A 26,589-nucleotide genomic window follows, 5' to 3' on the forward strand; every position below is an offset into this window, starting at 1 on the left:
TGGAGACTCACTTATGCATATTTCTTTATTCCACATTGACTTTGAGATCAATAAAAATTTATATAGAAATCTTTTTAAATTTAAACAAGCTCATTCATTTCCATTTTTTCAATAAAAATAAATCTCTTTCTGTAGCTGAACATTGTAAATCAAGCAATCAACAACGAAATGGATGCATTTTATATATTTATTTTGTTGCAATTGTTATTGGCTACCATCAAGAGTCAAAGGACGAATTTTATTCTTTGCAGTTAACTCAAATTTCAAGTATTCAGCAAAGAAAAAGCCAAAAAAAAAACAAACAAAATGAGAATTGAAAGCGTTTCCAGTCAAAGACTTACATTAAACACTTGACTGCACATGACATGAATGGATTTCAGTAATAGATTGTCTGAGAAGTGTAGATGAGCAGTGGAAGATGGGGCCGGGGGTATTGGAGTAATTAAAAGAGCCTTGGCCACACTTTAAATGGATGATGTTGTTCATCGTTTTGGTCAAGAACAAAAGGACAATTCAATTAACTAGTTTTTTGTGTTGGGTCACCTTTCTGCTGTCTTGTTCTATCTGTTGTCTGTGTCTGTGTGTGTGTGAAATGTCTCGGCTTATAAGAATAAATGTTTAAGTTTAGTTTTCTCTTGTTGTCTCATTTATGAGCTGTGAATATTCATGTCAAGGTTAATGCACGCCTAGACACAACAGCAATGAGAAAAGTAGTTGTGCTCCCGGCAGTGGCTCAATGGCACCTTAGAGGCTAAAGAAGGGCAACGACTGCTGCAGCGCGTGGTGAAATTAACGAGCAGCTTTTTGCTCACTCACAGAAACAGACACACACATACATATACATACATACAAGTGACCAATCAGTTATAGAGTACTGGCTAAAACTCACAACGTGCCGTTGCATACAATCAACTCTGACCTCGGAAATTTTTGGTGGAGTTGGAAAAAGCTGCGCACTTTGCGGTTATGCCAGGGGTCATTCATCTCCCTCTTCGCTTCGTTTCGCTACACTTTTTAGTGACTTTATTTCTACTATTTTTCAATTAAATTTTGGGTAAGGAAAAAGCCATTAAAATGTAATTGAATAAATATAATTGAAACATTTTCCAAAAGCCACAACAAATATTTTGGCACACTTTTTTTTTGTCACTTTTCTCGTCACTTTTTGGCCTGTTTGCTTATTTCGGCGCTAACAGAGTCAGCGCTAATGTGTTTTTGTTGTTGCTTCATTTTCATCATCTTGGCCATCATCATTATCATCATCATCATGATTGTCATTTGATTATCTCAAAACAGGCAAGATATTGAATTTAAAGCCCTCTCTCCTGCTCTCTTTCTCTCTGTTAGCTATAAGCAATTTTTCCTGAAGCTACTTCTACACATTGTTCTTACCTTTTTATTGATTTTCTTAAAAATTTGATTTTACTTACTCTTGTGCGTCTCAAATTTCTATTAGAGTCGCAACAGATTTGATTACAAACTTGATTAAATTTCACTTAAAATGGAACAACTTAAAGGCCCCAGAAACATTGAAAACCAAAATCAAAGAACAACGTCACTTTGGAGTACCTGTTCGCAACCTGGAGGTCCATTGTTAGGCCACATACAATGTAATCTCCAAACCCCCGAACCCCCACAAAAGTGTGAGTGGGAACAAAAACGAAGCTAAAGAGTTTTGCTTGCTGTTTGCTAGCTTTTTTCATATTTATTACACGCTTGATGAGGCCGACTCGAACTTCTACTACCGCCGCCATCGTCTTGTTGGTCATTAAACACTTTTCGTCTTATAGCCAGTTATAGCCTTCGCTTTGGTTATACCCATGATAGCTTAAGTGCTGGCTTGTCTTGATTGCGGGTCGTAAAAAAATTAAGAGCTCCTTAAAGAAAATGCTCCAGATATATCATATAATCACGACAAACACCCAAAATCTTTAAGTAAGCTTCTTGCTATCCATTTTAAAGATGATGGACAACCAAGTTAAGCTTTAAATTTTAACAAAAATTATTTAAAAACAAAAACAAAAGATAAATTTGGCATTCCTGTTAAATATTTTATATTATTTAAAATAAACTCTATTGGTTGAATTGCATTGAAAGAAATGCTGAAAGGATTTATTTTAATACCCACAAAAAATAAAGGTGATTAAAATTCAAAGCAATTATTTTTATAATAGAGCAGCTTGAATTTTTCATAGCATACTGTTTTGGGCTACGCAAAACGAAAGTGCCACAAAAAGGTTAAACCAATAATTGTACACATAAAAATGTGTAGCATAGTTTTTAGAGCATTATTTTGAAGTTGAGTTTGAGTTGAATTTCATTTGGGGGTTGTGGGGCAAACTTGGTAAGTTGCTAAGTTAAGTTCTTTTTGCTTTTACTATCTTTTCTCTATGAGGACATAAGCTTTTAGTTCTCAACTTGATTCGATTAGAGACGCCTCCGTTTCCCGTTGTCTGCCGATTGCTGCCGCCTGTCGGGTTGGAACTTCTTCACTTGCCATCGCAATCAAGTTATGATAGCTACTTAAATGCTTTTCCAACACATTTCGTGTTGTGTGTTGTGTGTGAGTTTTGAAATAAAAAATAATCAATAATATTTAAATTGAGTTTTCATCTATAGTAAATCAATTTGAACAATTTCAGCGACACACTTTAGCGTTTTATGCCTTACCTGGGAATGCGATCATAAGAGTCCCATGACGATAGACAATTATACGATGAATTGCGACTATTGCCAGCCATATTGCATAATAAATGATCCATTGGCTTGTATTTAACTTTGATTTAGCTTGTCATTCATTGAATTGTTTAGTATTTTATATAAACTGGAGGGCTTTTTTTAATACGTTTAATTATTTGATATGTATCGGTTAGTCATTGCTCTTGCACTTGCCTTCAAAAATAATTAAAGTAAGTTGAGGACTTTAGCTGACAGTTAGTCGAGTTGTTATAGACGCTTCAAGTTTAATCAAAATTGATTGCTTTCTGCAATTAATTTGTTATTTGAACACGCAATTGAGGACAGGGACACACACACACACACACACACTCAGACACATTCAGAGAGACACACATGTAAAGGAAATACATACACACATTCTACCATGTTTTACATGATTTTTATTCCAATTCATGTGTATGTGAGTGTGTGTGTGTGTGTGTGTAACAGTGTGGGTTTTGCCTGTTTACCGCCTTTTGTTTGTTTCTACTCTGGTCATTTAATAAATTTATTGGCTACCTTGACGAAAATAAAAAAAAATATCACACATACAAAAGATGTATGGGGTGTGTAGATGAGGTGCGGAAAAGACACGGAAAATTGGCATTTTATGTGGCCATTTTATTTTCATTCACTTGCACTTTTTCTTTTGTTGTTTTTGTGTCGTTTTTGCACTCTTAATTCCTTTTTGAAATTGTTTCGAACATGAGCAATTAATTAAAATGCATGAATTCATGTGAGCTTTAACTATAAATTATATTTTTCGTTATTTTTCCATTAAAAACGTATTTGTTAATCCCCCGCTGAGTATTCAATAGCGATAAAAATCATTTTGATGCCCAACAACAATTTTTAATATACAAGCAAAAAGATAAAATGTTTTTAAATGGCTTTCGTAATACAACACAAAACAATTGTATAAACATTTATTTAACTATTCTTCATAGGTTTTGCAACAGCAGAAATTTATGTATTTCATTTATCTTAAAACAAAAACCTTGTTGCCCTCATTAGACTTATGAACAGTTTCCAGAAAAAACAAGTAAGAAAAAGTTCTTAACCTCTTTTAAGACAGACTTATGCCCCAAAGCTATGGCATTATAAATCTTACATAAAATGTCATCATTTTGACTTTGCTTTTTGTATTATCAATAAAACAATTTGTATATTTGATATGATTATGTCATGACTTCTGAGATTTTATGTATTCTGTTGTGTGAAAAAGCCCACAAAAAAACATAAGAAAAGTCACCAACAAATTTAAGTGACATGAATGATGAATGACAGTTGAAATCAGGCAAACCTAGAAAGTCGAGAGTCCATAAAATCATCATTTGAAAGGAGAGAAGAGGAGACAAACAAAAAACAGCATAGAAATCATGGTTAAGCCTTGTGGGGTTATCTCAGTTTCAGAGTGCTTAAGTGTGGCTAGACTGAGCGACTGACTGGACTCACTCAATTTGTCTGCCAGTGTTTCTTTCACCCAACATTTTCTAATTTAAATTTGTCTTTCTTGCCATGGAGCCCTTTGGCTTCAGCAGCTGCAATTTATTGCCTTTGCTTCAATTAAAACAAAGGAGATGAAAAACACGGGAAAATAAAGAGTGAAATGTATTCTTCGGGCGCTCTTTGGCGTGACATTTGAACTTCTTTTGGGGGGCGGACAAGGACACAGTTTGCAGATTGGAGGACATTGATTTCTGTGTTGCCTCATATTTAATGCAGGTTTTTTCTTTACCATCTTATGAACTTCTTGGTGTTTTCTTCTTTTTGAATGCAATTTGCATGTCAATTGGCTTCGATGGAATAATTTAGGCAGCATTCGCATTGATTAATTAAATCGAAAGGATTTTCAGAGAGATTACAAAAAGTATAGTAGACTTTTCTGCTGAATACATATTTGGGTTTCTTCGAAAAATGTTAAAGTATTGGGGCTTTAAGCAAATGTTTCAATCTCCTATTGAATTATGCATATAACAAGTATACGCCCAGTTAGACATTGAGTTGTCAGTTGACTAAGGTAATGATGCAGCACAAAATATGTATTTCCAGTTAACAATTACTTTAATTGCTTTGACGCCTTTTTCTCGTTCAATAGGCTTTAAGAATATAAGTGTATATACATATATATATTATATTATTTCATTGGCTTTTCTCAAGATAATCCATCATACTGCACTTAGGAAATTGCAATGAAATATTTGTTTCTTACTGACACTTTTCCAAGGAAATCCTTTAGTCATACAAGAATATATTTTTAACTTTTACTAAATTTAAGCCATGTCTGTGCTCACAGCTCATTAGGTTTATCGATTGAGCCACTTTCCCTTCGCCACACCAAACTCATTCCCCCAAGCTCAGCATCGTCATTGTCACTCTGCTTTGCCTTAACAGACAGTCCCGACAATCAGACAGACAGAGACAAGGGTTTCTTTTCTGCTTTTCTGTTTTTTAAATGTATGCAAACATTTGCCTTAACAATTGCTGCCTGCCACCATATGAGCATGAAACCCTCAAAACGTTTAAACATTTTCCGAGCATTGAACTACTACTGGAAAATGAAAAGAGAAGAGAAAGTAGAAAGAAGGTTCTTTCACTCGTAACCAGCAACCAAACAAATCAATTTGACTAGCATTTGATTGCCATGTTGCTGCATAAAATTTAAATAATTTCTTACTACCATTTCACTCGAATGACTGCTTGCCTGTTAGCCTGCTGCTGCTGCTGCCTCACTTGTCCAGACATTGTTTTGGCCTTTGTTTGTGCCTGCCATTTGCATTCTGAAATATCTTTATTCATCTTTTGACCAAATGCGCTGACCTTTGAACCCCGCTATCGCAAAGTATCAAAATTGTGGCACGGAAGTACGTCACAGTTCTATGAACTGCTTGTCTGCCCACCCCAGATGCGATTGTAGGAAAACTTTAAGTGTAATAATTCAAATTTAGGGCCCTTTCGTCTAGATATAGTTGGATGTGAAGTCAAAGAAGGATCGAGGACGAAATTTATCTTCCAAATGGGCAGAAATTAAACTTTTTAAGAACTAAACAAATTTTGTATAATCTTCTTAAGCAAAAATGTGGTATATTTCAAATGTCATTTATAAATGGCCTCGGCATTCTTAAGACGACAAATTTCGATCGTTTCATTTCCCTAGATTCGCTTTAAACGTTGGATAATTGATCAAACCATATGAAGCTTTTGACCTTTGACCTTTACTCTCTCCCAAAAGTCATTTATAGCTCGGCCTCGGCACACTTTAGACGACATATTCCGATCGATTCATCCAAGGATTCGCGGATTGATCAGACCATATGAAGCTCTTGACCTTTGGTAAAGGATTTACTCTCACCCAATTTTTCGTATTTAATCCAAAAGGGGTTGGCTACTTATTTTGCCTCTGGACTCTTAAATGTTTCCGTTTTTATGATTTACAGTACATTTTTATGACCCTGGCTGGGTTTATGGGTTTTTCCTTTTCTTTCTGTTGTTTTTTTTTTGTGGGAAAGAGCTTTATAAACCTGCGTCTGAAATACGAATTTTAATGCGCTTATAGTCGTATTTCTTGATTGCATGTATACACACATAAACCGACACACATACGCACACACACAACTCAGGAAATTATGTGAAATGCGAAATGTGGCTTGGCTTTCAGTGATTTGGAAATTCGCTTTGATGTTTCTATCAATTCAATGGGCCAGAGAAGTAAAACTAAATTAGCCTCACAACTATTTTAGTTAAAGACATGTTCGGCACGCAATCGACTCATCAAAACTTTCCCAACACACACACACACACACTCACGTGAGAAACTTGTTGATTAAACAATTGCTAAGGCGTGCCTTTGGCTCTTGGCCAAATGCGCAACAATTTTACTTTTTTTTTAACTGTAAACGCAAATTATAGGCACAAACAAACTGTTGCTTGTCCTGCAATGCCCACTCCTTTGCCTATTGTGGTTGGGTTTAAATGTACGGAAGCAATCGATGCCACGTTAAATGGGCAATTTGCCCTAATGACGTCATTACTTGGCAGGCCAAAAACCGAGAACCGAGAAGGAAAAGCCTCAAAAGTAAAGGCTAATGTCCATACAAAAAACGAGCGTCTGGTCTAAGCTTCTCGGCGCATAAATCAAATGCTAAAAAACTTCAACGTAAACCGCACGCGACCTTTTGTGTTTTTGCAGTTTGAAAACGAAAAAGAAACAGAGAAAAAGAATAAAGTTCTTGATTGGGCAACGACATGAATATACCCTAAGAGCAGCTGGTTAGATAGACATCGTAGATATCTCTAGGTTATATTTTGAATTGGTCTATGGGGTTTTCTATGTATAAAAGAGAGACCTCTTCAATCGTTGTACGTGTAATTTACAGGGTGTCAAATGTGGGAATAATATTTTTTCGTTTCTTTCCTTTTTTTTTTTTGCAAAACTGCGCATCGGCATACAAACTTGAGTAGGCAGCAAATTTATCACTTGAGCAGCTTAATGGTACTTGGGCAAATAACAACAGGGCGAAAACACAAAAGCGCATTACAAAGCGTTTAGCATGTTGTTTTCCTCCTCTCCATTGCTTGCTTTTTTTTGTTTTATTTTTTTCTCGTTGGTTTTTCCTTCAATTTTTTTTTTTTTTGTCTTACTTTATGCCTCTTTTGTGGCCTTTGTGCGTGTTCAGCTACATATGTAAAATAAAATAAATATATGTAGAAGGCAAGAGAAGAGTTTTGGCGAGGGGGGGACAGCTGATGGGGTGGCAATGCCTAAGTGAGACTTTATGAACTAAGCGAAAATGAAGTCATAAGTGAATGAACAGAACGTCCCTTGTGTCCTGCCCCTGCGTCAGTGTGTCCCTACCAATTCACAAAGGAAGCAGCTAAATAGATGAACTGAAAGTTTACCTCAAATTCTATGCGGGTGTCTGTGTGTGTGTGTGTGTGTGGGTGTGTTGGTTTCTGTATGTGTGTGTTTTTGTGGTAAAGTTTTTGCCTTTATAATTGCTTTTTTGTATTATTTTCTGGCAGAAAATTGAGAAAACATTTTAAAGCAACAGGAAACTTGACCAAAATTTAATTATAATCTTCATGCGAAATAAATTTAATATGCATTTTCATTAGTGTGAAATTTACTTGCATAAAACCAATTTGATTTTGATTTAGCTATCGACATATTATAATCAGTGGCGGTTGCCTAAGTGGAAAATTTAAATCTCTAAGTTGGTTATTTTATCTATTAAGCTCAGATTCGCCACTGCATACGACCCATTTAATATGTGATATTAAATTTCCTTTCACTTGTGTTTAATGTAAATCAATGACAAAGCCTAACGAAAATAAAGAAGAAGAAGCCATCTTTCTATCATCTATTTTTGTATGGAAACCTTAGAAGCAATTTTGACCTAAATTTAAAGCTTAGGAATTTGTCTAAAAATAAATATCTATTTATCTTTGATTAAAGTAAAATTTATTTTCTATTTAGGGGGCGGCATTGTTCAAGTTATTGTTTTTCCTTCTTCTAAAACCGTTTACTTAACTTTAACTTGAGTCTTTGACTTTAATTGCCTTTTGTTAAACAAATGGTGGCACTTCCATAACCTCTCCAAGTCCTCTGATTTCCCCTCTCTATGCATACATCTATGCAAATATTTAATAATTTTCATATACTTCAGTGCCAGAAAAGCAATTTGCATTTGCGTTATTATTTTTTCATACACACACGCACAGAGAAAATGAAAATTGGCATTTTCTGTTTGTCACACATGGAAATTTTTCTTTTTTGGCAGAACTGGATTACAAATACATACACACACATATGTTGATGTGTGTGTCTGTTTGCGTGTGTGTGTGATTTGGAATTAGGCGCCAAATTAGCTTATTTGACATTTCAATGTGCAAATATTTAGACAAATGCGTAGAAAAGCAAAAATATGCTGTTAATGCTTGACTGCAGGCGTTAAGTGAAAGCCACTGACAAGGCCAAATTGAGGATGAGAGTTAGGTAGAAACTGAAGCTGGCTTTAAGGATGGCTTTTAAGTACGTTGAGTGCCTTGGCACAAAAATATCCATGAGTTGTCAATGGTATTTATTTATCTGCTGCTGTCAGTTAATTTCCGTTCAAGTAGCCATTAAAACAATCATTGCTTCGCTTAGGCGCCACTCCAAAACCCACTCACCCAATCACCCACACACACACACACACACATACAGAGAGACACACACACAACGAGAAAAGACTCTCACTTTCTCTGAGCTGTGACAAACGTCATTTTTATGGCCTGCCATTAACAGCTTGTTAATAAAAATGGCAAAAATCCAAAAAGCGAAATAACTCAATTACATGGCCCAGTTGGAGCCAGACAGAAGAACCAAATGCGGACCACCGCGTCACCCTGTCTATCAAAGCGCCATCATCGTGGCCTTCGGTACCTCCACACTCCCTTAGACAACCGCACCCACCCATCATCCCATCATCTGTTGTATGGCCCATCCCATTGGCTAATTACAGACTTTTTCTTTTGGCTTGGCTATTCTTTTCCTTGTTTGACATCAAACTTGGCCATTTTTCTTCTCTTCTCTCTCCCTTTCTCTCTCTCTCTCTCTTGGTTTTTATCTTCATTCTATTTTTTGTTTGGCTTTATTAATATTGAAACCAATTAATCTGCTCCCCACCATTTGCTCTCCCCTTCCCTAGAGCCTAAGTGATGTCTCGCACGTGTCACAGTTTATCATAAATATGCGGATTTTGACTTGTTGTACTATACACACACAGTAGGTGTGGGTTAACGCGGTGTGTGTGTGTGTGAGTGTGTGTGTTAGCCAAGTTTGCGGTAAACTTTTTGCACTTGTCTTTAAGTTTACCCATTTAGGGCCTTCTTACAAGTGTGGAAAATTGTCAAGTTAATTTAGCATTTTTGCTTAAATGAGAAGATTAACTAACAAGATTTAAAAACTTTATGTTTGAGATTGTTTAGGATGATACTCTTGTTAAATTAACAAAACTTTTCTAAAAGGATTAGCTTGTTTTTTTTTTACGTTTATGTTTTTCTCCCAGCTTACTTGTATTTTTTCTGTCTTTACAATTCTATTTAAAGAATCTATCAGTATGAGGGAGGGATCGAGTTTTTATCTCTTTAAGGGAAGCTATGTTTAGTGTTTTTTATTCTCTATCTCAAAGGTTACAGGCACTTCCGTTTTTTACCAATTTATTTGAATATCTGGTGTTAATTGGTAAAGTTTCTTTAGTCAGCTAGAGTGAAGTACTGAATGGTAAAAGTCGCTAATGTGTTAATTTAATAATCAATAAATTTCTAATACAATTTGTCGCATAGTTGATTGAAATCTAGACTGTGTATCTTCCTTAGAAGCAGCTTTCAACGTTTTCTAGAATACATTTAAAATATTTAAACTATTTTCGTAGTATAACACAAATTTATAGAAATCATTTAATCATTCGAATCAGTTTTTTGTATTTTCTAAAATTTTAATCTGTTTTTGATACGTCAAAAGTAAGCCAAAAGTCACCAAATTATTATAAATTGTTTAAATTTTATTAATTTATAGTTTTCCCTTTTAATTTTTGTAGTACTTTTAGTGATATTTTCAATCTTCAGTGTCTATTTTAATTTATTATAGTTTTAGTAGTTGTCTTTAATTTTTTACATTTTTAATACTTCTTAAATAATTTTAATAATTTGTCGGAGTTATCAAATTATATTTTTGATTCAAAATTTATGCATTTGCTAATTTATTTTAGTTTTTATTTTTATGGTAAATCGTTGAAGTTTATGGAATTCATTTCTTTTTATGATTAAATATTTATAATGGGTTATAAAATATTATTATGCTCATTTCGTTTTAAGCTAGAACTTTAATTATGAATTATTTTCGTTGCTCAGCCTCCTCCAATCAACCACTCACAATACAATTAGTTAATTCACTTTCTGATAGATTTGACTATATAGCCGATTTTGCGTTATATTTCACAACCGCAATCGTAACGAAATCGAAACTCTTTGAATCGAAACGCTGCTTCGTCCGGTCGTTATTTGCTTTCGTTTGCCGTGGCTCTAGTTGAACGACTAAAACACGAACAGTTTTCGTTTGAAGAGGACTGCCAAGGAAGTGGCGCAGGCTCGCACAAAAGGACACCAAAAATATATATAGGAATTCCACCACAGCTTGATATGTGGTGAGTTTCTGTGGAGGGGAACACAACAGCTGAGCTACAGACTTGGACAGAAACGGCGCCAAAATAACTTGGATGCCGGCTAAGAAAATTCTTGTTTATGTTTTTCACAGTTCAAAGAGAAAATATAAAAAAGCTCAGACACAAGGGATCCAACGATTGTCCCAGTTAACAGCAAAAGAGAGTGAGAAAAGCTTGACTGAAAGCTTAGTCAACGACTAACTGAAATTTTTAAATCCTCTGTTAATATGTTTATAGTAGTGGAAATATAGTTTTAGCAAAAGTTGCATAAATTTTGAAATTAATTAAAACTTTTCTATTGACAAATTAGCTTTAAAATATTTTGATGGAAATTGTGGAATATTTATGTGAGGTTTATCTAGGTTAACCTTTTACCTGTTGACGGTTGGTTTAACAATTTAACCTTTTTACTGATGCTCCTGCTCCAGCTCCTGCTCCTCTAGTAATGCCGATTACCGCCATCAATCATGGTGGGCTCGAGAAAACATTTCAATTTCATTTTCAGGAGCTTCTTCTTAACCAATTTAACCAGCTTAACCTTTGTCTGTTTGCAGATAAGGCCAAACCCGCAGTACCCACAAACAAAACCTCCCGCCCCATAGAAAAAAAGTTTGATAGTTGTAGTACCGACGTTTAGGTATCCTGGAAAAGCAATGAGAAATGAATTTCGTTTATTTGAAAAATCAACATCATTTGATGATTTTTATGGCCTGAATCAAATTTCTTTTAGCCATGCGTCTTATATACTCCTTCTAATTCACCTTCTTGGGGAGGCAGAGTTGTAAGAAAAACCATTTCTATCTTTAGTTATGCACAAGCGGATCCACTCGAGCCTAAACCGCAAAATCATGAAATATTTATGCGGATATGCGTGCGGATGGATGGCTCGATTGAAATGCGAGTTCATTTTGTATTTCAGCTTTAGCTCATTTGTTAAACGTTTGCGGTAACTGTGGGGAGTTGTGAGTTTGACGACGAGTTTCTCCCCGATAATCAATCATAATGAAAGGTAAACCTTACATTCTCATCTCATTCTCATTTTCCCACGTGTGAAGCATAGTCAAACAAATTTGAATTACCCTTTCTCATCCCCTCCTTGTGTCACCCTCGAATGCATGCATGTAATTATGTATACAACGATGGCTTAGCTCTTTGGAAGGAAAACCTTAAAGTTTTTATAGAAAAGTTGTCTTAACTTGTGTTTTTTTTTTTTCGTTTTTGGGGAAAAACTTTGAACTTTTTGGCAAAACTTTTGCCTAACTCCTGACACATATATTTATGTTTGTTTACCCACAAAAACAAAAAAACGACAACGCAAAAACGAAAAAAAAAAAAACAAAAGTGGGAAAACTTGCCTTTCATAAATGCATTGAACTTAACTTGAAACTTTCAGCCGGTCTCTTTCTCTCTGAGAAAACTTCCATTGGTTTTGATAAAGGTCCTCGTGGGCCATAAATATAAATTGGCAGTTGAGCAGAAAGCGCATAAACCTCCACAACCTTTAAATTCTCGACATTTACGAATGATGTCGGTCTTATTATCTTTTGGTTATAAGTTCAAAAGAACAATTAGGAGAAAATGCATAACAAATCTTTTCAATTATAATTTTGTTTTAATTTGCAGTCATTTGTGTATGAGATTTCTTTTCTAAAAATTTTTGAGTCTTGGGCTTAGTTTCTAATATTATCCATCAGTATTCTTGCGTGTTTTAGGAAGAACTGCATCGTCGACATACAAACATGCCCATCAGGATGCCGAAACCAAAGCAAAGGAGATGACTCATCTTGAGAATATCTTCGCTACACTTCAATTACTATGGAAAAAAGTGGCAGGAAATAAAATAATTACAAAGGAATTGAAATAATTGGTAATGGTAAGTGAATGCTTTCACTTACACGTGTATTCTTGGCAATCAGAAATCCAAGTATTCCTCCCACCAGAAAGGTCAAAAGACGCTGCATCTTCTTTTTGACGATTTGAATTAATTTCGTTTAAGATAAACTAAAATTTAGTTGTATTTTTTTCCAAATATTACTTGTGCCTTTTAATTTTGAGGAAAACTGAAATTTAGATTGTTGTTATGTCGAACACCAATGTTCAATTGTTTAGACACAGCCAACTTGACGAACAGGTAAACTATCTATGATTTTTGGCTATCAAATAGCCAACAATACAGCCTACTATAAATGTCAATAGCCACTCCATTACCGCACAACACAGAGAAAGAAAATTTATCACTATAAATTTGTATTAAACTTTTACAATTTGTTCCAGCTAAGCCAACATCCACTTTGAGCAAGAATGTAACAATAAGTAAATAACGAATTTCGAAACGACTTTAATTTTTAAGGCCTACTTTATGAGTAAAGAAAATTTACTTTCATCCTTGATTGAAGTTGATGAAATTGATGAAGTTTAAATTACTTTTAGTTGACCAAAAGAAGTGCTGTAGAATGTGAAGTGAAAATACAAATAGATTAATAGTTTTGTAGAAATTTTTTTTTCTTCTTGAGATAGTTTTTTATTTATGAAAAAAACTGTTTCCATTTTCATAGCAAAACCAAGTGCAAAGGACGTTTCTAGACGACATTTTTACACAAGTAATTAGGTTGTCATATTCGCTTTTTTATGCCATGTAATTACAGAAAAGGTTAATCTAGATGAATATGTTTGAAAAACTAAAATTCTGCATATGATTGCCAACTTTTTCCCGAAATCCAGTAAACCAACGCATTGAACCTTTTCTGGGTCTTAAGATTGCCACCTTTAAGCTATCGTTTTCCTAGCAACTTATACTTTATGACCCTTCCACGAATTCATTTGACCGCACACAACCGTTTAGTAGAAATTTACTGCTACTTTCACCATCTCTTAACCAAATTATACCCTCTTTTATGCCAAACGAATTGTGTAGAAGATGAACTTGAGAAGAAAAATAGTTTGTTTGAAGGCACGCCATGCCGACATTAAGCGCATCTGCCTCTTTGTATCTGTCTACAATGGCAGTCCACCTGCTCCCAAGCAAAGTATATATATTCAAATATATTAAATGATGCCTAAATTTAAATCTTTAATCATACAAATCCTTGGCTAAATAATTCATAGCCAGAATTGCCAACCAAAATAAATATTTCAAATACTAATGTATACTAATACAATTTTATTTTCTAAATATTGCCATTTCACTTGTAATTTTTCGGAAATTTCTTCATTATTTCCAGGATCAACAGTTTCGTCTGCACATCATCATGCCAATGATTACGCCCAAGGCAAATGATATAATATGAGTCATGGTGAGTTATGTTCCTGTTTTGCTATTTATTTGCTTGCTCTAAGGATAAGGATTTTTCCCATTAGCGAATAATTAATTAAACCTTTTTTATGCCAACTTACTTTAATATTTTTGGTAAGGAGAAGCTTGCATTGCCTATAGATGGTTTTTATTTATTTTAAATGGAAAGTTGAACTTGCTTCTACAACTGACCGACTGAAAATAAAATATATAGTTTAGGATTTTTGAAATTTCAGTTATAAGGCTAAGGTTACTTCGGTTCGACAAGAATTTCGTTTTACGTATTCTTGGCTATTAAGTAGCCCACGATGCAGCCTACAAGAAATGTAATAAACCAATCTCCATCCATTTGCTATGAATTTCTTTTATAATTTTTCTAAAAACATTTAAATTTAAATAATGTTTTTATCCAAAGGTGTTTATTGAAAATAGATTGACTTACTTGTAACTGCCTACTTGTTATTGTTGCTTTTATGTATTCTTGCCAATTAAATAGCCTACAAAAATTCCAAGAAGTAGTGGGCAAATCCACGAATTTTCCATTATTCAAATTATCGAAAAATAATGCGATTTTGTGTTTACTAGAGTATAGACTAATATTTAATAAAAATGATTGGCGAACAGACATTCAAAGGCCTACTTTGTATGAAGCTATAGCGATTAATATATGATGGAACACTATATAAAACACTTTGAGACCAATTAAGGGAGTCGAAAGACCAATTAAATAAAGGTTTATGGCCAAGAAATTATCTTAACGTTTGAAATAATCCTCTTAAAGAAGTTATTTTGTAGGATTCCTTTGCTAAAACTGATTCTAGAGTCCTATATATTCTATTCAATTCTTCTTTATCTCTCGCTTTGAACCCTTTAACTTACGTTTTCACATTTTTTTGCCAATGATATAGCCAAGAATAGCGCCCACAGCCAAAGTCAATATACGTTCCATTTTTTCGGTACAAAAAAAATATTATATTTTCAATTTATGGATTGACTGAGTCCGAAAAAACTTTTTAGCCGAATGATTGATAATAGTTTACTGGGTAACTATGTAGGTTAACTTTAAAAGTTTTCATGCCCTAGACATTTAGGCAGAACAAAATTTGTCTTTATCTCGACATTGTTTCTAAAGTCATACCTAAAAACAAAACAAATTTTCAGTACTCCAATTTATATAGTTTTTTTTTTGGACATTTTTCGTTAAAAATTGTTTCTTTAACACCAAAATTTAGTTAATTTTCTGTGCCCTCGTATCTCTTAGCCCGCCGAAAATGTGTGATGAAAGTTGTAATTGCGCTTCGAAGCAGAAACCAAACTGCCCGCATCAACAGTGTCCGCAGGGTCCGCCGCCGCAGTGTCCACAATATCCTCAATATCCCCAATATCCTCCCCAGCAGCCAACGTGTCGGCCTCGTCCATCCCTATGGAGTAAAATCAATTGTGTGCCATGCAATCGACTCTTTTTCTTCGTAGTGGGCGGAGCAGTTGGCCTGTATTATGACCAGCTTAAGGAGCAGGCCGAAAAAGCTAGGGATGCGGCAAGCAAGGATAATAATAACCAAAAGGGCAAGGACAAGAAGAAGAAGTAACATGGGCAGCTGAGGAGTCAACATGAGATTAGCAAATTCAATTTTTTTAACGAAAATTATACTTTAAAAATTATGCCATAGTTTTCTAAGGAAAATCAAAATTTCTGCATAAATCCGTGTAACATTTATTTTGAACCATTTTGAAATTAAACTTTGATATAGGAAAGTATTATCTATTTAATAATGCATTGTTTGCTAATTGCGATATCTATAAGTAGTATGTGTTGCGACTAGGAACAGGAAGTTGGGCACATGAGCGGAACTTTTTTTTAGAGCAGGGAATTCACACATTCATTTTCAATGTAATTGGGGAAGGGGAAGTCTTTGATGTGAGAATCTGTGTTGCAACTAAGAAGTCTCGGTCTCAGGCGCAGAAGCAAACCTTTCTTATAGAAGTAAATTTAGACTGGAATTTTTTGTAGAAAGTCCTGGATAAACCTTCGGAACTATCACTACTGCTCGAATTGCTTATCACCACCCAGAACTATGGAACTTCCCTTGTCTAGGAACAGGAGAACGGGGCAGAAGAGCGAATCTTTTTTTATAGGGCAGGGGAGGAAGAGTTCCAATCTTCCTTTGGAACTATCATAACATTTGCTCCAACTGCTTATCATCGCCCAGTTTAAGAACTATAAAAACTCCCTAGTAGAATAACCACTTGCAATTTGATATTTTTTTTGTAGTTGCATTTAATGGTAGAAAAAGAAGAGGGAAAGAATACATGGGGAATACGTGATTCCTTCCATCTTTCTATGCTGCCTTCCATTGGTGCCACTTTTTGTGGATGCGGTCCTTCCTTCCTTCCTTCCTTCCTTCCATCTTTTCTTTTCGTTAGAGGGTTCGGTTCGGTCTCCCTGGAAGTCCCAATGTGCCGATGATTTAGCGCATTAAAGACGTTGCCACCAAAGCAGCTTGGCGTATTCTTCCCTAGTAGCATCGACTCGCATGCACAACCCACCAACCTCACATTGAGACTGGCCTGGACTGGACTGAATTAAACTGAACTGAACTGATCCGCGTCTTCGGTTACGGCTACTGCTGCTGCTGCTTCCGCTTCCGCTGCCGCTTCTGCTCACTGTTCGTGGATGGATCCTTTAAATCGATTGTCTACTTCTTTTTCTTGTCAGCGCCATCGTCCTTGGGAGGTTCCTGGCCCTTATTGTCCTTATTGCGCACCCAGACAACACCAAGACCCACACCGATCACAAAGAATAGCACACGATTGCATTGTGGGCAATTGAGTCGCGATAAGAACGAAGGCTGGGGCCGGCAAGTTCTGCGTATCTCAGTTCGCTTGCAACAAGGCATCTTTAAGTTCTTTTATAGATTAGAGTGTATTTTATATCCTGCAACTGAATTTCGTTGTCCAACTTAACGAATTTAGAACTTAATTTTTTTTGATTTTTTTCCAAAATAAAAAAAAAAAAAAATAAATAAATAAATGAAATGTTTAGCCGAAATGTTTTTTTGGAATGTTGTGCCGTAAAGGTCTGGTTAGTGAATGATATGTAGCTTCATATCGAGACTGGTACTTGAATATTGAGATTCAGTCAAGGCCAACTAGATCAAGAAAAACGAGAGAAATTTTTTTGAATTTGAAATTTGAGACCGAAAGTCAACGCCTACTTTGTTTAATGAAAAAAATTGATGTCTCGCACACTTACCAGGTGAGATTTCGTGTATTTCTTTGAAATTACTTCTTCTCCTTGTCTTTACCCTTGTCCTTGCCTTTTCCCTTGCCCTTGTCATCAGGAACAGGCTCCTTCTCCTCTTTGGGGAAAGTCTTGGCATACCACATGCCCACCACAAGGCCAGCAAAAACGGCAGACAAGCGCTCACACATCATCTTCATCTTGACTTTTGTGCGTTATCTTCTTTTCTCTCGGTTTTTCACTCTAATTTACTTTAATTTTGAACGAAATTTTTAATTTTGTTGGATTTTTTTTTCACGAATAATTTTGTTGTAAATTTTGTTTTTATTTTTTTTTCTCTCTCTGTCGGAGGCAGCCAAAAAAATGTGTGTTAATATGAACAGATGAGATATTTGACTGGTGTGTGTTTGTGTGGCAAGCCAAAAACGTTAGTGCCCCAGCCTACTTTTCGTTTAACAAATCTTTATACTGATTTTGATAAGAGAGTGAGATGGAGACAATGTGAGAGAGATGGCGAGATTATCTAACTAATTGAAATGTGGCAAGGACAAAAAGGACGCCAAAAATTCTGTGCTGTAGAGTCAAGAGTCACGGCCGTGTCGTGGGGGTTTGACAGCGGGGAAAGAAATGGTTTTTTTTTGGAAATGTCGTCGACCTTTAAATACTCTGGCATGATTAAATTAATCAGACCTAATACCCTGTCGCAAAGGGTTTTTTCTTAAGAGAGAGAAATTTAAATCTACGTCATTTTGGTTGAGAAAATATTCTTCCTTCAGACATTTCATGAGAACAGAACTAGCAGAAACCCAACTCCACTTTGACAAATTACTAAACAAAAAAAACCCTAAATGAGTACTTTGAAATAATCTAAAAGATGGCGGAACAGGGTGATGTTCAACTGGGATGAAATCTCTAATTTTAGATGGTGTATTAGATCTCTGATATGAAAGTTTTAGACTCAAAATATCGTCCTTGAAAGGTAAGAAAATTTCACCTCATTTCCACCTCATAAGGCATTTGAATATACGTCATTTTGGTTGGGAAAATATTCTCTTCTCATTTTTAAAAGTGCAAAACAACAAAACTTGTAGAAGCCTAATTCCACTTGACCAATATACTATACCAAGGAAACTTATATGCTTTGAAGTGATCCAAACCAATGGCGGATCTAGAAGATAAAGTTCGATGAACTCGGATTTAACATATTGTCTTATTTTCCTTCCGACACTAGTTTTTAATAGTTCTGAGTAAGGTAAAAAAAACCATTTACCAATAGAAACTTAATCCAACCCAAAGTAAATCTATAATTAATTCCCTTTTTATCCCTTCAACTTTTAAAATCTAACATTTTCTCATTGAATTGTTGCGATTTATTCTCATTCATCGTATTTGGTAAATCTCATTTGCCTATTCTTTGGTTTCTTTGTCTCATCTTTGTCATCCGGTTTTCCCTTGCCCTTGCCTTCATTTTTGGCTTGTTTATCATCTTTGGAGAACGTTTTGCCATACCACAAGCCCACCAGTACACCAGCCAAAACAGACGAAATGCGATCACACAGCAACTGCATCTTGGCGCTTGTTGACTTACCCAAAGCTTAAATGAAAAGCCTTATAACGAGGATAAAATAAATTGGGAAACTTTAAATTTAGTACGGAAAATTTGATTTTTTTTTGTTTTGAGGTTTTTTTTTTTTTTTTTTTGAGGCAGCCAAAAATGTGTGTTACTTGAAACTAGTGAAAATTTATACTAATGTGAATCTGTCACAAGTTAAAGATGTAAGGCAGAGAACGCCTACTTTGAAACCAAAGTAAGAACTTTTTGCCTGCCTTACCTGAAAGTTACTTTATTATTCCTATCGGTAACACCAAACCTAAAGATGATTTCGATAAATATTAAAAAACAAGGTAAGAACTAAAATAAGTATAATAATAATTTGTCTGTCTCAAAGCCTTCATGCCATGCTCTTGTTAGAGTATACACAAAGCAAAACACATTACAAATTGACTTTAACCCGAAACGAAAAAGCATCTGAAAAACAAACGAATCGCAATGCGGCATTATTTTGTCTTTACAGCCAATGCCGAAAAGTATGCCACATTGTTTTGCTTTTGTTTGTGTGTGTGTGTGTGTGTGTGTTTGTGCACGCAGATTGCCCTCAGGTGAGAAAACAATCAGAAAGAGAGATAGGTACAATATATACACACCAAAAAAAGAAAACTTTTTTTGGCGTAACAACGATGTGTGACAGCCTCCCCTTCATCCCAGTTTTGGGGATGGCGAGGGGTAGTCTCCCCGGCACTACTCACCTTGGTATCTGTAGAGCAATCTCGTCCAAACTATCCGACGGACTCATCGGTGTGCGCTCAAAGAGGCGCGACGGGGCCAACGTTAGATGGCCGGTGGAATCGCTGACACATTTGAAGACTTTGGCGCCGCGACGTTGACGTTGCTGCTGGCGCTGCTGTTCGACGCGCTTCTTGCGCTTATTCTCCTCGGCGCGCTGAAGATTATGCAAGCGAAAGAAGAACATTGACATTCTGCGGGTGGTTGGCCGTTTTGCGGGGAGTAGAAGTATGAAGGCGAAACGGATGTGGCATGTGGCATGGTGATAGTGGATGGTGCAGCAATAATTTCAAAAAATTTCCATTTGCCATATTGCATTTTTTTTTGGTTTTATTGCATTTCGTGCACAATTTGCGTTTTATTTATTTTTGATTACGATTTTCGGTTTCGATTTCGGTTATGGTTTTGTTGGTCAATTGATTAAGCATTGATTATGTTCGTTACATTTCAGTTTCAGTTGTTTTGTTTGATTGAGTTTGTTGTTTTTTTTTTTTTTTTTGGATTTTACATTAATTATTATTGATGGCATGAAATATGGTAAATAAGCAAAGAATTTTAAATTTTGTTGTTGTGTGTCTGTGTATCTGTGTGTTTGGTTTTTTTGGGAGCTAGTGAATGTAAATGTTTTCGCATGCAAACAAACAAACAAAAAAAAAAGAGAAAGGAAAATTGAAATCTGCCCCAAACTTCCGTGGCATCAATCAAATTTAAATTTTACAACAGCTAAGCTAAAAGGTAGTATGGTCAAGGGGAGAGTGAAGGGAAGCGAGAGAGGTGCCATTGGGCACCAACTGGTCTTGTCAGTTGTTACGCCGGAAATTGAAATATGAACCACATTTTGAGCGGGTTGAAAATGTCCATTTCTTTGCCTTAAGCTCCGTACCCAATGTCATAACAGGAAATCTTTAAGCGGAAGTTTTAAGCCAAAGAAAAGAAATTCTCTCCTCCTTTTTTATTTGTTTGTGTGTGTCTCTGTCTGTGTCTCCTGTATCCTGTCCCTATCTCCATCTCTGTCAGCACACTCTTCTAATGAGCTCGACTAGTCAATGCAAATTGATTGATTGATCAGCCGCAATCAACTGATAAATTAAAATCAAATGTTTCTTGTCATCAACAGAGCACCAGATTTCCGTTCAATTAGCAGTAGGCAGCAAACTTAATGACAAACTCTGATGGCTCGTGTCAAAAATAAATTAAACGAAATTTACATAAATTTTCCCTTTTTCCTTCAGCTCGACACACTCAAAATGATGATTGTCGAAGCAATTTAATTATAAATACGTCTCAGAAGCAACTCAGACGGCAGACAGCAGACAGATAATTGTCCAACAAGAAGCAGCAAAAAAAAAAAAAAAATCATTAATGGAACATTTCAGACAATTTTGCTTTTTGTTAATTAAACCAAAAGCAGACAAAACTTTTGCCTAATGCCAAAGTTTTTCTTGTGTCCTTCTCCACATGAAAAATCAATTTGAAATGAAGTGAAATTTATTAGCAAATATAAATTAAACTTTATCGTTAATTCTCACTTTGATCGATGTATCTAACATATTAGCAAATTTGTTGCCTGCTTTTAGGCATAAATAAATAATAGAAGCAGCTGGTGCAACTAATTGCAATTTCTCATGGCAAATTCTTTTATAATTTTCATTGGCAAATGACCGAGATTATATCAAAACAAAACAAAATCCAATTTCCATGAGATATGAGCCAAAGCTTTGGACAAACCAGAAGCAGAATATAATTTTAGCTCATTAAGTTAAATGAATTTATAAAAAAAGAATATTAAATTTTTAAATGGAACACAGCTGTTAATTTTCAAGTGAAACCACAAAGCAAAATTAATGCAAATTGTAGTTAGTGTGTGAAATGAGAATTATTGGAAAAATATTATTTATTTGTCTGTTGCTGCAATTGCTTGAGAAAGCCAAAGCCACAAAACGAAAAGGTAAAGTTATTAGTAAAAAAAACTACAAAGTTAGTAACTATCATTAGAACTTCTCTGCCACATATAGTTGACTTTTGCCACATTAGAGTCATAATGATACGAGTGATGTGTCACCCTTTGCAACATGTTTGGATTGAACGTCACGGCAGATGCGTTAGGGGCTTTCAATGTGTTAAGGGTTATACCCAATCGGAATGCGAAAAGAATTGTTTGAATAAACAAACTACCACAACTAAAACGACTACTCAAATGGCAACAATTATAACCACAACTGCTTCAACGACTGAAAGTCCCAACACAACAGCCAATAACGATTTGGACCCTGATAGAAGTACACGTCGTCCGCCTCGAACTCGAAGAACACGAAAATCAACAGTTTTGCAGTAAGAACAAACAACATTTTTGAAATAAAAATACCCTAATAAAAGCCCGAAATTAGCTAAATCATTTAAATAACTTAAATGCCCCGAATATCGAAAGGCGGCGGCAAGCAGCAAGTAAAGTGGAGCCTTAGGCCTGCGGCGCAGATATTTTCACGCCCATTGAAAAAAAGCAAACAATGGAATGCCCTCTGTATCTCAGGCATTCTCCTCCTCCTTCTCCTCGAACGAACAATAACGAAACATGCAAGCAAAAAAAAGAAATAAAAGATGGAAGAGCGAGTGAGAAAGAGAGAGAAAAAAACGCAACGCAATAATCATTAGGCCACACAAAGCCCTGGGTTTGGGTTCCTGGGCTCTTGAAGCGGGTTGAGTGCCTTGTCAACTGCTGACCAGGCAGTGAGTGGGAGGGGACAAGCGCGTGGGGGTGGGGTGGGGTGGGGTAGGTTTTGTGGCGGAGACACAAAAAGAATATATAAAGCAAAATGCCAAAATAAACACTTGTCCTAAGGGGTATAGTGGTTGGAGAAGGGAAGAGGTGGGGGAAAGTGGCAGAACGAGCCAGCCACAAAAGAGAATATTTTCCAGCTCAGCACGCGTTGGGCGGTAAAGCGTAAGCGTAACACTAGGTTAGACAGAGAAGTAAGAGTAGAAGGAGCGGCAGCAGGCACACACAGGACACACACACACAGGACACCGGGACAGAGGACAAAAATCTTTTCACGCTCCAGCAACAAAAAAAATAAACGTAATAAAAATGTAGACAATTTTTACGACACGCAACAAGAAGAAGAACAAGAAAATCCAAAGAACGACAACGACTACGGGAAATGTATCCACGTTTTATTTCTTCATTAAAAACCAGTATTGATTGCCCTTTTTTTTTTGGTTTTTTTCTGGTTCAGGCCACTTGAGGCCTATCAAAAAAGAAAACGTTCCTTAATTGTCTGTGTACCATAGTTTTTTGCTTTGATTTTTGATTTATTTACCAGCAAATAAATATTAATATAAAAATAAAACACAAAGGCATTGCCAATTGAATGGGTTTTTCTATTGTCCTTTATTCTAGCTTTATACCCTTACTGAGGTTCGATTGTCTGTTTTTATGTCTAGTCTATCAGTTTTATACACCTCAATTTGCCAGATTTTACACAGAATCTCAATGAATTGGAACACAATGGACTTGAAACTTTTTCTTTAACAGAAAAAGAGTTTGAAACATAATTTAATATTCACTTAAAGTAAGGGTATAAAAACTGCGAACGCAGTTTAAGTTAACTTCTTTTCAATTATTTCTATTCATCAATTTTGTTGAATGGTTTCAATTTCATCTGCTTCTTTCAATAAAAAGATTAGGCATACAAAAGCCGCTTAACCAATGCAACAAAAGTCATCTTCTACAGAAGATTTTATAGAGCCACATGACTCTAAAGCTAAAGCCATTTGGTAGAGTATATATATATTGCAGGTAAAATGTTGTCTCTTCTAATGGCAAAAGCAAGGTTAACCAACCAATTCGTTAAATGGAATTGTTGATTAATAATTCAAATTGACCATCAATTGTTTTCTTGTTAGGCATTGTTGCTGGTTTCCTCTTGGTATATTAAACTAGACCAACTATTTTGCAGTTGCAGTTGCAGCAAAGATGGCTTTCGATAAGTTTCAATTGTACGGTTTGCTCAGTTGGTTTATGATTCTGAATGGTCTGCATCATTTCTATTTCAATGTGAAGTCACATAGGCTAATTAGTTATGGCCTTATTAAATTTTATTGTTGCATACACCATGGTCTTTCTATAATGGCAATGGGGCGTATGATTTATGTGTATCATGATAATCCATCGATATGTGTCTCATTCCTAATCATAGCCTGTGTAATGACATCCTGCATACACAAATGCTGGGAACGTAAAATGAGTTTAAAGAAGGTCATGAAAAAATTGGTGTTTCTGGAAAAGCAAGAATTTACTGGCTTTAAAAGTGGACCTAAATTACGTTTACGTTGCTATATGAAAAGCCTGTTTGTGGTCATAACTCTAATAAGGATACACTTCTTCTATCCCACATATATGAAGAGATTTTCAAAGGATTTGTATATATTGGACATTTGTTCGTATTGGTTACTCTACAATATGCTACTAGCTGAGGTATTTGCATATTATTGCGTTTTGTGGCAAACATGTCGAGGATTTTATATACTTAATCTTCAACTCTCAGTAAGCAGAAGGAAGAAGAAACTTTTAAAACTCTTGCAAATCTATGGAAAGTTACTAAAACTAAGTAAACAAATGAATGAAGTATACGAATATAGTGGAGTGTTTGGATGTGCTTCCAAGTGTTGGTATCAAATTGCTTTTGGCTATGAAATATTTGTCATTCTGGCATTACCTAAATCCTCGTTTAATGCTAAATTAAACATGGCCATGAAGGTGTTTATTATCTTGACTTTTATTCTTGATGCGATTAATTTATATTTGGCCACAGACTTGGCTGATGAATTTAATAAACTGAGAGAGCAAACCAGACGCATTTTAAGGGAAAGCAGACAATTCAATAGATTGGTAATAAATCATTAAATCAATCAAATATTATTGATATTATTTCTTTTATTCTTCGCTTAGGTATCAATTTTCAGTCTTCAATTGTGTTTATATCCCGAACGTGTGATGTTTCTCAATGTTTTTGCCTTTGATCGTCGTCTGACGTTTACTTTGTTAACTAAATCGCTTTTGTTCACAATTTGTTGGTTACAAGGCGATTATGCGAAACTTAAGGAATAGTCGAGAGCCAACTTTGACTTGGACGTAAACGTGGTCTTGGCATCTAGTTAATATGCACAAACTTTGTTGCCAGCTAATTAAGACACTCAAAGGCACAAAAGTTTCCACTCAACAAAACACACAGCAACACACAGCACCACACACACATACAGAAAGACAAAGCGCACATCATGCAACTGCAAAATAAATAATAAAATATATACTACATACACATAAATATATAGGTTGTATAGTATGTTAAATGAAGACTTGTGGAACTGAAAGTATGTGAGTGTGCATAGAAGCCATATAGAAGAGCAACAAAACATTTCATAAATGCATTTCCAGTTGAAGTTGGAAAGTTCAACAACATCAGCAGCAACAAGAACCGCATAACATAAAGCAAACCAATAATAATAAATATGTTAAGAATTCTCTAAAGTAAAGTCTAAGATACTTGGCTAACTTGGCATACCCAATTAATATTACCCAAACTATTAATAATTCTCATAAAAGGATATTAACGAAATAGTGAAACTGTTGTGGGTCCTGTTAACTTTTTAAGGTTTAAATATTTCAACTAACAACTCAAACCAAAGGTTTGTTTTAGTTGTTTTTGATTTCTTTAAGCTTTCTCTTAAATTTTTGATCGCGAATAATTATTTTGATTGACCTACTAGCTTTTATATTTATGACTTTTGGCAAAAAATGGTAAAGAACGAGGGGTGGAGAGCCACAATTGAACTCAACTACTGGGAAAACTGATGTTTGACCCAGTTTTCATAACTTTTCTAGCAAATGTTGGTTGAATTTTAAATTAAATGACTGAATCTTCGGGGACTTATCATGGATTTCAGCTTTTCAAACATTTCTCTATTTACTTTTGTTTCTATTTCGGTCTTTTTCGTATTCGACACATAGTTTTAAATAGATGGAAAGGATAGTAAAGATGGAGTGACAAAGCTCTTCCTTTTGATTCGAAATGGAGTGCTCCATTTTGTTTATAAATTTGAACCTATTTCCTTTGAAGAATTATTTTCTGAATTGATATGTTGGCAGCTAATTAGGAAATTAGTAAAAGAAAATTCATTTAAAAAATCTTAAATAGATATTTAAACAATTATTTTATGAAATAAAAGAGCAAAAGCCAAGCCAAGCAAGCCAAGAACTTAACGCTTTCCTTATCTTTAATTAATGTAAACAAAATTATTAAAGTATTTGTTAACTAGACTTTCATCTTCCAAAAAAGTTTGACAACTTGTGCATTGGAGTGCTCAAGGTAAATCTTATGAAGAATATTAAAAGAAATAAGCACATAAAAGGTGAACAAGTTTCAAACTTAGCTAAAAACTGCACAAGTTATGTTCTAAAACTGGTTGAGAATTACAATTGAATGAAACCAATAATAACACAGTGTGACAAAATCACTCGGATTTAGTTTAGCCTTAGAGGATTTGGAAAATATAATTGAATATATAAAATTGTATGTATATAGATTGGATCTTATAACGTATTAACTTTTGTTTAGATAAATTGAACATATCAAAGACTGAACAGTGATAGAAATAACTGAATCATATGCTAATTAAAGTTATGAAGAGTTGTTTATTTCAATTTAACATTTTGCAACAAGAATAAATTGGACAATTGATTGATTTCGAGAAGCTTTTCCCTCTTCTCACACTTTTCCTTCACCATAAAATG

General features: G+C 35.1%; 6 protein-coding genes and 2 long non-coding RNA genes across 17 annotated transcripts in view; 2 read left to right on the forward strand and 6 right to left on the reverse strand.

The window, feature by feature from the left end:
- The window catches only part of LOC6645994 (potassium channel subfamily T member 2), a 72,788-nt gene that overhangs the window by 20,882 nt on the left and 25,317 nt on the right, over positions 1-26,589 (reverse strand). For 3 of the 8 annotated variants that reach the window (XM_047010318.1, XM_023177973.2, XM_023177972.2), the window contains exon 1: positions 19,763-20,007. The exons of the other annotated variants lie outside the window; for them this stretch is intronic. In XM_047010318.1, the coding sequence (XP_046866274.1) occupies positions 19,763-19,992 (230 nt within the window). In that variant the 5' untranslated portion in view covers positions 19,993-20,007. Of the gene's footprint in view, positions 1-19,762; positions 20,008-26,589 lie in introns of those variants that run through there. 8 annotated transcript variants of the gene reach the window in all.
- Positions 12,515-13,372, reverse strand: LOC111519080. The gene is made up of 2 exons (XR_002724237.2): positions 12,818-13,372; positions 12,515-12,735 (listed from the first exon to the last, which is right to left on the reverse strand). It is a non-coding gene; the product is annotated as an uncharacterized LOC111519080 (long non-coding RNA).
- On the reverse strand, positions 14,063-15,336 carry LOC111519081. 3 transcript variants are annotated; one of them, XR_006954076.1, is made up of 5 exons: positions 15,094-15,336; positions 14,657-14,795; positions 14,469-14,590; positions 14,316-14,409; positions 14,063-14,253 (listed from the first exon to the last, which is right to left on the reverse strand). It is a non-coding gene; the product is annotated as an uncharacterized LOC111519081 (long non-coding RNA). The 3 variants fall into 3 exon arrangements; XR_006954077.1 differs by having other exon boundaries at positions 14,657-14,711; positions 15,094-15,326; XR_002724238.2 differs by lacking the exons at positions 14,469-14,590; positions 14,657-14,795 and having other exon boundaries at positions 15,094-15,275.
- On the forward strand, positions 15,406-15,984 carry LOC124460130. The gene has a single exon (XM_047010321.1). It carries the CDS (start codon positions 15,486-15,488, stop codon positions 15,801-15,803), a length of 318 nt encoding a protein of 105 aa, XP_046866277.1. The 5' UTR covers positions 15,406-15,485; the 3' UTR covers positions 15,804-15,984.
- On the reverse strand, positions 16,468-17,118 carry LOC6645992. The gene has a single exon (XM_002068840.4). The coding sequence runs from the start codon at positions 17,109-17,111 to the stop codon at positions 16,911-16,913; it is 201 nt and encodes a 66-aa protein (XP_002068876.1). The 5' UTR covers positions 17,112-17,118; the 3' UTR covers positions 16,468-16,910.
- LOC6645991 lies at positions 17,231-19,114 on the reverse strand. The gene is made up of 3 exons (XM_015177684.3): positions 19,044-19,114; positions 17,468-17,706; positions 17,231-17,363 (listed from the first exon to the last, which is right to left on the reverse strand). The coding sequence occupies exon 2, from the start codon at positions 17,653-17,655 to the stop codon at positions 17,497-17,499; it is 159 nt and encodes a 52-aa protein (XP_015033170.1). The 5' UTR covers positions 17,656-17,706; positions 19,044-19,114; the 3' UTR covers positions 17,231-17,363; positions 17,468-17,496.
- LOC26529514 lies at positions 18,803-19,044 on the reverse strand. Its single transcript, XM_015177708.3, has one exon. The coding sequence runs from the start codon at positions 19,021-19,023 to the stop codon at positions 18,832-18,834; it is 192 nt and encodes a 63-aa protein (XP_015033194.1). The 5' UTR covers positions 19,024-19,044; the 3' UTR covers positions 18,803-18,831.
- On the forward strand, positions 23,773-25,077 carry LOC26530281. Its single transcript, XM_015177731.2, has 3 exons — positions 23,773-23,875; positions 23,996-24,687; positions 24,748-25,077. The coding sequence occupies exons 1-3, from the start codon at positions 23,773-23,775 to the stop codon at positions 24,904-24,906; spliced, it is 954 nt and encodes a 317-aa protein (XP_015033217.1). The 3' UTR covers positions 24,907-25,077.

Source organism: Drosophila willistoni, assembly GCF_018902025.1.
Source record: "Drosophila willistoni isolate 14030-0811.24 chromosome 2L unlocalized genomic scaffold, UCI_dwil_1.1 Seg72.1, whole genome shotgun sequence".
Classification (NCBI taxonomy): Eukaryota; Metazoa; Arthropoda; class Insecta; order Diptera; family Drosophilidae; genus Drosophila; species Drosophila willistoni.

Excerpts from the sequence above, each read along its gene's own strand:
- LOC124460130 (XM_047010321.1), top strand. The coding sequence starts at position 15,486 with ATGTGTGATGAAAGTTGTAATTGCGCTTCGAAGCAGAAACCAAACTGC.
- LOC6645991 (XM_015177684.3), bottom strand. The coding sequence starts at position 17,655 with ATGAAGATGATGTGTGAGCGCTTGTCTGCCGTTTTTGCTGGCCTTGTG.
- LOC26529514 (XM_015177708.3), bottom strand. The coding sequence starts at position 19,023 with ATGCAGTTGCTGTGTGATCGCATTTCGTCTGTTTTGGCTGGTGTACTG.
- LOC6645992 (XM_002068840.4), bottom strand. The coding sequence starts at position 17,111 with ATGCCTTGTTGCAAGCGAACTGAGATACGCAGAACTTGCCGGCCCCAG.
- LOC26530281 (XM_015177731.2), top strand. The coding sequence starts at position 23,773 with ATGGCTTTCGATAAGTTTCAATTGTACGGTTTGCTCAGTTGGTTTATG. Across the intron at positions 23,876-23,995 it reads GAAGTCACATAGGCTAATTA|CCTGTGTAATGACATCCTGC; the intron begins GTTATGGCCTTA and ends TCCTAATCATAG. Across the intron at positions 24,688-24,747 it reads GCAGACAATTCAATAGATTG|GTATCAATTTTCAGTCTTCA; the intron begins GTAATAAATCAT and ends TTCTTCGCTTAG.